Genomic DNA, 10,079 nt, shown 5'->3' on the forward strand with positions numbered 1-10,079 from the left:
CATCCATTGCCAAATGTGCTATTTACCACTGAAGATCAAAACTGATCCTGCATCACAATATACACATTTTCCTTGAATAACTGGAGGATTACACATGCACTATTTTCATATTTAGGATGTTATGAAGTTAATCAGACTGCAAACTGTTGCAAAGTTGCAGTCAAATAACCCTTAAAAGCACAGATGGGTGTTAAGATGATCAGTGTCATGTCTTTAGAAGTTATTTGGTACCACAGATTGGAAAAGCATGTTTGCAAAAGCAACAAAGGTTATAGTGGATTTGTTCTAGGCATTGAACATTCACTCTGGAGACAGATGCATTTCTGCATAAGATGTTAAGCACAGTTATATAAAACAGGCAGCATATGAGTTAATCTATGAGATTCCATCATTGTAATCTGAAATGATGAATGTCAATCACTGATGAATTATGTAATGAAAACACTGACAGATCTGTCATGAACACAATGATACATTTATTATAATAATAATAATAATTTGTTACATTTATATAGCGCTTTTTCTGAGACCTCAAAGCGCTTTACATAGAAGGGGGGAATCTCCTCAACCACCACCAATGTGCAGCATCCACTTGGATGATGCGACGGCAGCCATATTGCGCCAGAACGCCCACCACACACCAGCTTACTGGTGGAGAGGAGACAGAGCGATGAAGCCAATCAGTATATGGGGATGATTAGGAGACCATGATGGACAGAGGCCAAGGGGCAAATTTGGCCAGGATGCCGGGGTTACACCCCTACTCTTTTTCGAAGGACATCCTGGGATTTTTAATGACCACAGAGAGTCAGGACCTCGGTTTAACGTCTCATCCGAAGGACGGTGCTCTTTTTTGGCAGTATAGTGTCCCCATCACTATACTGGGGCATTAGGACCCACACAGACCACAGGGTGAGCACCCCCTACTGGCCTCACTAACACCTCTTCCAGCAGCAACCTGGTTTTCCCAGGAGGTCTCCCATCCAGGTACTAACCAGGCTCAGCCCTGCTTAGCTTCAGTGGGCAACCAGTCTTGGGCTACAGGGTGATATGGCTGCTGGCATTTATTATAAGAACCTCACAGACAAATACTGATGAAGCAATCTGAGAAAAGCAGCGGCAGCAAAATATACTTCATCCAAATATTTCTGTGCTTAACTGCATTTGTAGGTAACTAAAATAACTTAACTTTCCTTAAAACTTTTTTTTTTAAAAGGACATTAACTTTGAAGTTGCTACATTGCCATTGCTAGCAGGTTGCATGCCATTTAATATAATTGTCCATCAAAAAACATAATGGACTTTGTATTCGTAATTTGGCATATTAATCTGCAAACATTTAACATTAACGTTATTCAGTAACAGTAACATTATTCACCACTGCTTTGTCCCTACACAAGACCAAATCCTGTTTGACAAGTGCCAATACAAGCCAGAATGCCATTTTTAAAGGATGCATAGTCCTTGTAATGTCCTGGGATTCGCAGGGTCTCAAAACAGGTGGAGGCTGTTGGGAAGCTGCCTTTAACCACCTCAATGGATAGGTTATTCCTTGGCATAATCTCCCACCCTGTCCAGAATTTCAACAGGTCAGTCAATTCATCAGGTGATGCTGTGGATTAAACAAAATGGATCAAATGATAGGTTGCTACAAATAATGGTTAATAATTTAGAAAATTTAAATAATGTTTAGTATCCAATAAATGTATCATAGTAGCTCTGTTATGTAACAAATAAAGCAGTTTCTTGAACAGAAATACCATAACACCATATACCCTGGTGAAATGTCAAAAAGGTATGAAAAAATACTGTTAATAAAGCTGTGTGTGAAGAGTGTGCGGTTATCTACTCTTCCTGTCCTATATACAGGTGTGCAAAGATGGTCTTAATAACCTTAATAATGAATTGAACAATTTCTATAACTAACTGTTTAAAAAGTAACCTGCCACTTATAAATAAAAACTTTGGGTGACTAACTTATTTTAATAACACGTTGGCAAGATTTCGAACTCTGTACACATACCATTTTCAATGAAGTGGCGAAGATAACCTGATATGCGGCATTTTGTGTCAAGTGAATAATCGTCGTCGTCGTCATCATCATCTTCTTCATGAGGCCAGGTGATGTGCTGCATGATTATCTACATTGACAATAAAAAAAACATGAATTTAATAATCTTACCACTTTATCATGGATTCTATCTATATAATATACACACAAATAATATCGAATTGTAAAAAGTTACCGCAGGGTTACAATCCACTGCTCTCTCCTGTGGAAAAAGCTGGGCCACTGTGTCAGGTCGTTTGGTCAGCAATGTCCAAATTGGTGTCTCTTTAAGACCACGCCTGAATTGTTTGATTTGTCGTGTGACACGTCCAATTACCTGTTAATGACATTTCCGGACAGAAGATGATTTTATTATTATCCCAAAGCAAGTTCTGAGGATGACTTTTGCCAATATGTGACAGTTTCTTTAAATTTTACACACAGCATGGATCAACATCTTCTCAAAAAGCCATCTTCGGTTATTTCCATTAAGGCCAGGGAGATCCCAAGCGTAGGCCAACTCCTGGACACTTGTTTTGTCCTTGTCTGAGAGTTCAGATTCCCCTTCAAGCTTTAAGACAGAGAGGGAAGCAAAAGGCGAGGCAAGTTTATCTATATAGCACTATTTAAATTGTTTTGCATACAACATTAAAAAGCAGTTTAAATTGTAAAAACATTCATTAAGTAGAATGTAAAAAAAAGCTAAAATAGCACAGTCTTCACCACCTCAGCCATTTTTCCATAAAATATTAGAGCCCACTGAAAAAACAAATTGGCCAAGGGGGTGGAGACTTTCTTTCTTGATTGTATATAACAGGGAAGAAATAATGAGGTTCGATAAAAAACATACAAGCCTGATTGTTTCACGGATGTCTAGGTCTGGACAGTCCTCTGGTGTTACTGTTGCAGTTTCCGGGCTTCCTCCAAACAGGACATGCACAACAGCAGGGCTAAGCCCTGACAGGCATGGTCCTCCATGAACAAAGGAGTGCCCCACCATTCTGCCTGCCATGGCGAACATGTCACTTTCCACGAGAAACTGAGAGGCTGAGGGGACTAAATGGCCTGGCTGTCCATCAAAGAGATGTGTAACAGCAGTGTTTGCTGTTTAAGAAATTTACAAATTTAGACAAAAGAAAATTCCAAATACTACATACTCTGCATAGTAGGCATTATAGTACATATTCTATAAACTTTAAGTATCAGGTTACAGCAAAAAAAAAAAAAAAGATATAAAAACATAACAGAATTACAATATGTTTAAAAGAAAAAAATGTTTAAACAAGACTTTAATAACATGATATTTGCTAATGACAAGTCAGCTTACACATAGCTACAGTCAACATACCAAAGTTGAAGCAAAACCCAGATTTTAGCTTGTTCATGCAAGTTGAGAGGAAAAAGCGACTCACACCCTCTCCAATGGCTGCATCACCTGTAACACAATGGAGGGTTTGATAAAGTAAAAGGGAAAATCAATACTCAAGGTAGGCTTTAACTACTTTGACATGAAATTGAAGCTACCTTCAAGTCTGCAATTCAAGGGTCGTGCCCATTCCACATTCGGCTTCTTATAGAAGCAGATGAGCGCAGCATCTTGTTCAGCAGGGCTCTTTCTAATATCCATGCTGAGAAGTAAGGGATTCTGCCTTTCATGATGGCTAAGAATAGAATCCCGAAACAGAGACATGGCCTTGGTAGGGTCTTGTACCGTGAGCCACTCTAGTAAGAGATAAAATGAAAATGTTACCAATAAAATTACTTTGGATATGTAACTTATGGAAAGAGTATTTCTGCAATTACATATTCTAAAAATCAGACATTAAATTTACTTGTAATAAATAGAAACTACTAAAAGCAGTACAATACCGTAATAATGTTTCACATGGTCAAATATGATGTAGGTTATGCCATGTGGCATGCCACTTTTGACTGCATTGCATCACCACAGTTTACCCTCCATAACATTATTGTCCTGCTGCTAAACCTGAATAGGACCTACCATCTGTAACTTTTTCACTACTGGACGGTCCAGGCATTGCTGCTTGCTCTTCAACAGTACTCCTATCCAACACCTCATACATTCCATCACTGCCCACATTCACAACACAATGTCAAACACTATAATTATATTTGTGAAACTGCTTCATGGTTTATATCTGATGGTGAGAGAAACAAGTACATACAAATAAAACTGAATTACAGTATATGTGCAGTATAATGTACCTTTCACCACACGAAGCGGCATGTGCTTCAATAAAGTCAGCGGTAAACATTTCCATGCAGATGGGACAGGGCTCCTGAGCTGGTGCTGAGAAAATGGAGTTAGCAAAGATCATCAAAAATTTGACTTCAGCAAGAACCAATAAATTTAGTCATAGCTTTCTATGTTTCAACAAAACCATTTGCCCTTATCAAAAATAGTGATTTTAGGCCATCCATATTGAATGTCAAATCTATTGAAAATGCTACATTTATTTTTTACATTGTCTCTCACCTTGCTCACTGTTATCCTCCACATTATCCAGGTTGTCTTCATCATTGTCAACATCAATGATGTTGCAAGACTTCAAGTGTTCCATCAGGAGCTGCAGTGGAATGGCTGCTCCACACTTTTGGCACATTGCCTTGGGCATGTCACTGAATATTTCATTACTTAGTTGCAAAGGAGTAGTGTTAAGTTCGTCTTGAATTGGAGCTATGTAAAGAGGAGATTTACCCCCCTGGCTTGCAGCCTTTACGATCTTGCCTGTGTATCCAGTATGATCAGGTGCCACCAGGGAGAGCTTTCGGGAACCCCATCCTCCTATAGAAAACATGAACATGGAAAAAAATTTAAAAAATGCTTTACATATGATATAAACTGTTTACACACACACAAAAAGTTGTGCATACCTGCTGCTTTGTAAATCATCCAGCCTCCAGTTACAGCCTCCAATTGAGGAAAGACACCTTTGAGTGTCTCACATAACTGTAAGCAAAGCAGATACACAGAACATTAATAATATGCATGTATCCTTAGAAAGGATGCTGAACTGTTGAAATGAAGGATGATTGTACTAGAACATCAGTCTTGATTAGATGCATTTTAGCTTATTAGAAATCAGAATTAAAACCTGTGCCAAAGGATTATAATTTTCAAATACATTAATGCAGACTATGTTAAAGGTATCATTTACCCAAAAGTTTAAATTCAGTCATTATGGAAGTTGTTATCTGACCATTATAAACTCGATGACTACTACTTCATACAATTTACAGTAGTTTGCATAACTACTAAGAAGCTTTCTTCCAAACAGATTTCTTTCCAAATGAGAAAAGGATGTCAGTCAACTTGCCTGGTAAAATAAAGGTTAATAATAATAATAATAATAATAAAAAAATGGTTGCCAGTCCTGGTTGCCACATCTCAAAAAGGAATCGGGTAGGACTAATTAACAGAATTCTTCATGGTCATAGTATAACTAGCACAAATATACATCTATGGAATCTGCTTACCTCATCATGTGTTGTGCTCTCATCTAAATAAACAGTCCTGCGGCCCAGTCCTGCCTGCAAGTGGACTAGTTGGTCTTGTTCTTTTGGGGTTTTTTCATATTGTTTTGGCAAAAGGTGGAAAGCAACTTCTACTGGTTTAGGCCTTTTAGCAGGAACAAGATTCACTGCCGGAAAACGCCTCTTCCCTTTTCCCTTAGTGAACATACCTGGAAACGACCTGTAGGAGATAGCACAGTCTGTTAAAACTTAATACTATCAAACCATGAGTTTTTATAAGATTGAATTAATCCAGAGAATATAATGCTGAACCTTGTCAATTCCATCTGAATAGAAGGTCTTGGTGGCTGATTGCCTGACCTCTCATTTTGGCCTATTTGCCTCTGTTCCATCTGAATAGAAGGTCTTGGCGGCTGAATGCCTGACCTCTCATTTTGGCCTATTTGCCTCCGTTCCCTGCAGGATAGTAACCAAAAATAATCATTAATCACAGATTAGAAAAATATCCATGTGAACAGATTTAAAAATGTATTTTAAACACAACCTTATATCCTGACTGCTGCAAGGAACATCACTACTGGCTGCACCTCCTCCCCTTTCAGATTCGGTCAATAAGGACATTAAGTGCCTGGCTGATCGTAACAGCTCAGCATGACTAGTACCCTGTCAACACAAATATCATACAGAAAATACAAAATAACAATCACAAGAGAGAAAAAAGTTTTAAACACACTGACCATACGACTGATGTTAAAGCTAAAGTGTAATCTGCATAGACAGCTGTTTATATCACACAAATACCCCGCTGTAACGTTACGTTATACTGTATGTGTTGACTCTTTTAACCGTATCCATCTACATTAATGGCTCCCAGTCTGTCTGTGAGCTTCTACCATTGAAATCTTTTATTTTTGTTGCCGTTTAAAAATAAAATCGGCGCCAAATCAAATGTTTTATTGTCAAGATTCATCTCAGAGCTGTTGGCTTGGTTCCAGGCTTAAACCTTTTTATAAACGTTAATGTAGCTTTCAGCCAAAAAGTGGGCGGCCACCGTTGAGCTCTAAGGTTATCTTGCTAGCTATAACGTGTTGTAGGGGTGGAACGGTACACAGAAGTCACGGTTTGGTTCAGACATCACGGTTCGGTACGAGTTCGGTACAATGGAGGAAAAAGCAAAACAAAAATGCAGAAGGCAATTTTTTTTTTTATTGTGCATGTCTCAGGCTGTACCACCAAAGGAAAATAAATGTCTTAAGCCTTGTATTTTTTAAATAGGTTTTATTAATAAAGTAAAGGCATAGACCCAGTTTATTTGTAGTGCATTGACAATTGTTTTATATAATTAGTTTATTCATTAAATTAATAAAAAGACAAAAAGACCTTGAGATATGTTTGGTAATTGTACCTGAATGAATTTAAAATTAATTTGCTACATTTCAGATCAATATATTTGTTTTCCTTAAAATTTTAATTAACACTAACTTTATTCTCATCTTAATCATAAATCATTTATTTCTGTATAAAATAATACTACCATTAAAAACACATTTGATTTTCTTTCAATGTAGAATGAGTAACTTAAAAATAAACAGATTTGTGCTCTGTTTGAGGACAAGAAATGAAAACCAATGCAATATGATGAATGTCTAAAAGATGGCACCAACAGACTGTTTTTAAATGGGGTTGGATAAATATTTTTTGCTTTTAAACAGTATGTGTGTGCGCGTGTGTGTGTGTGGACATGTTTTTCTACACCGGTGGGGACTTAAACCTGAATGCACACAGACTCATGGGGACTCGTGTCACCGTGGGGACCTAAATTGAGGTCCCCATGGGTACAAAAGCTTATAAATCATACAGAATGAGTTTTTTTTGGGAAATGTAAAAATGCAGAAAGTTGTGTGTGATGGGTAGGTTTAGTGTAAGGAGATAGAATATACAGTTTGTACAGTATAAAAACCATTAAGTCTATGGAGAGTCCCCACAAAGATAGTGAACCAGACGTGTGTGTGTGTGTGTGTGTGTGTGTGTGTGTGTGTGTGTGTGTGTGAGTGAGTGAGTGAGTGAGTGAGTGAGTGAGTGAGTGAGAGAGAGAGAGAGAGAGAGAGAGAGAGATTTTGGTTTGGTGACAGTTGTAGGTTACAGTTTGACAAGAGTTTATATTTTGACAAAAGCACAATGTTGTATTTTATCGCGAGTACACAATTATAAGTAAACACTTTGCAGTTTGAATGATGTCCTGTATGAACAAAATGACGCAGTATGTTTTTATGTTTCCACTGTTCGATCGCGCCCGCGCCTCTCCCTCCCTCCCTCCCCTCTCCCTCCCTCCCTCCCCTCTCCCTCCCCTCTCCCTCCCTCTCCCTCCCTCTCTCCCTCCCTCCCTCTCTCTCCCTCCCTCCCTCCCTCCCTCCCTCCCTCCCTCTCTCTCCCTCCCTCCCTCTCTCCCTCTCTCCCTCCCTCCCTCCCTCCCTCCCTCCCTCTCCCTCCCTCCCTCTCCCTCCCTCTCCCTCCCTCCCTCCCTCTCCCTCCCTCCCTCTCTCTCCCCTCCCTCTCTCTCCCTCCCTCCCTCTCTCTCCCTCCCTCCCTCTCTCTCTCTCCCTCCCTCTCTCTCTCTCCCTCCCTCTCTCTCTCTCCCTCCCTCTCTCTCTCCCTCCCTCTCTCCCTCCCTCTCTCCCTCCCTCTCTCCTCCCTCTCTCTCTCTCCCTCCCTCTCTCTCCCTCCCTCTCTCTCTCTCCCTCCTCTCTCTCACACACACACACACACACACACACACACACACACACACACACACACACACACACACACACACATAACAAATTCCAGCATTGCAATCTTGACATCACAGTCTGTTCATTATAGCCACAGAGCTTCAGAGATAAGACAGCTTAGGTGTCCCTAAAGAACCCGCGTATCTAACAGTAGTTTCGCACTACATTAATTAATTTGCACGCGAGTTTTATTTATTTTTATACCTTGTATTCTCCGTGTAAATTCATGCACCGAACCGTGACGCCCGTACCGTTTCGGTTCAATACGAATACATGTAGCAGTACCGTTGCCTAGCTGACTTACCTACATAGAGAGACGAGTCACACAAACCATAGCTATGTGTTCCAAACATAATTAGCAACAACATACTTATGTTCTGTCGAGCCCTGAGTCCGATTGTACATAAACGGCAAACTTACCGGGGCGCCTTCGTTTTCCCTGGAACTTCTGGAAGTCATCTTTACAACATCCTCCGTGCCGATCGACTGCTTGGATCATTCACGACCATAGAGTTCACGACAGACAGGTGGTCGTGCTCTTCTTCTTCTTTCCGTTTCATGGCCGTTCACTCCTTAGGAGTATTACCGCCACCTACTGTAGGCCTATACCTTGCGCGCATGATCGTCGTGCTCTGATCGGCGCTCAACTGTTTTTCCTATCCTGGGTAGCCCGGATGTTACCATGCGAATATTTAACTTGAATTTTGTGATCTGAATTTGAGCAGTCGAATTAGACTGATGTTTTCTTTGAAAAATATTAACTTGAAATTTGAGATCTGAATTTGAGCAATCAAATTTGATCAACTTGAATCTATTTTATCTGAAATTCTGTACGTTGATTTTTTTTTTTTTTATCTGAATTTGTGAGCATTGAAAAATATTCATCGAAATTCAGGTTTTGAGAGGTAAATTCGAAACAAATAAATTCATTACATGGTTTCCAAATGTAAAATAATTTCAAAGGGGTGAATTCAGAGCAAATAAATTCAGATAAATGTTTTTCAAAATAAAATATTTCAAAACTAAGTATTCAGTAGCTGTTAAATTTCAAATAGTTCTGTCTCTTATTTGCTTCCATAGGGAACACATGACAGACAAGAACAAGACACAAAACCCACACCGTGACATATTGATTGTATTTAAAGGTTTTCCACACACAATTTCAATTTAGCAGATACAGAGCTCTATAATTCGCGACCCACCTCGTTTTATTGTAAGGTGAATTCAGCAAGGCATGTTGTATCTTTGAAGGAACAAAAGCTATTTGTTACAGTTTTTTCTTCGTGATTTGTGTGGATGACACACAGCGACATATACAGTATTATCAGCTGTATGGTGTTTTTTTACGCTGAAATGCTTAATTTCGAGAAAGACCCGCACGCGCAGTGAGGGAGACCAAACTTACTAAAAAAAATATCCAGCGCGAGAGAGGCAAAAAAAAAAACGTTTTTGCTTTGAAATGTTGCTTTGAACTTTATTCGTTTTGTACCGTTTAAATTTTTTAATTTAGCTGCAATTTCTTTGACAATAGAAATTTTAAATGTTGCAAGAATAAGATTCTGTGTTTCTTATTTTGCATCACAAAGGGAATAAACTCTATCGATGCAACCCTGTTTAAATAAATAAACTGTCCCGACACTTTATTCGTACCTTGAAATGTGCGATGGGTTTTCAAACTTAATTAATTTTCTTTTACATTTTCATTGTTTATTTTTTAATTGAAAGCAATACTGTATTGAAAGTTTTTTACTGATTTCTTCGAT

The 10,079-nt window shown here is 39.0% G+C and overlaps 1 protein-coding gene across 1 annotated transcript; it reads right to left on the minus strand.

The window, feature by feature from the left end:
• Nucleotides 1-1,391: 1,391 nt before the first annotated feature.
• LOC309497272 (uncharacterized protein) lies at nt 1,392-8,955 on the minus strand (the record flags this gene model as incomplete). The annotated part of the gene is made up of 15 exons (XM_082167500.1): nt 8,737-8,955; nt 6,090-6,208; nt 5,858-6,001; nt 5,549-5,765; nt 4,946-5,021; nt 4,548-4,856; nt 4,277-4,361; nt 4,053-4,141; nt 3,575-3,772; nt 3,399-3,485; nt 2,901-3,154; nt 2,493-2,621; nt 2,247-2,387; nt 2,024-2,141; nt 1,392-1,612 (listed from the first exon to the last, which is right to left on the minus strand). The coding sequence occupies exons 1-15, from the start codon at nt 8,773-8,775 to the stop codon at nt 1,392-1,394; spliced, it is 2,226 nt and encodes a 741-aa protein (XP_082023626.1). The 5' UTR covers nt 8,776-8,955.
• Nucleotides 8,956-10,079: the final 1,124 nt, after the last annotated feature.

The sequence above is a fragment of the Leuciscus leuciscus genome (genome assembly GCF_965113295.1).
Source record: "Leuciscus leuciscus genome assembly, chromosome: 4".
Classification (NCBI taxonomy): domain Eukaryota; kingdom Metazoa; phylum Chordata; class Actinopteri; order Cypriniformes; family Leuciscidae; genus Leuciscus; species Leuciscus leuciscus.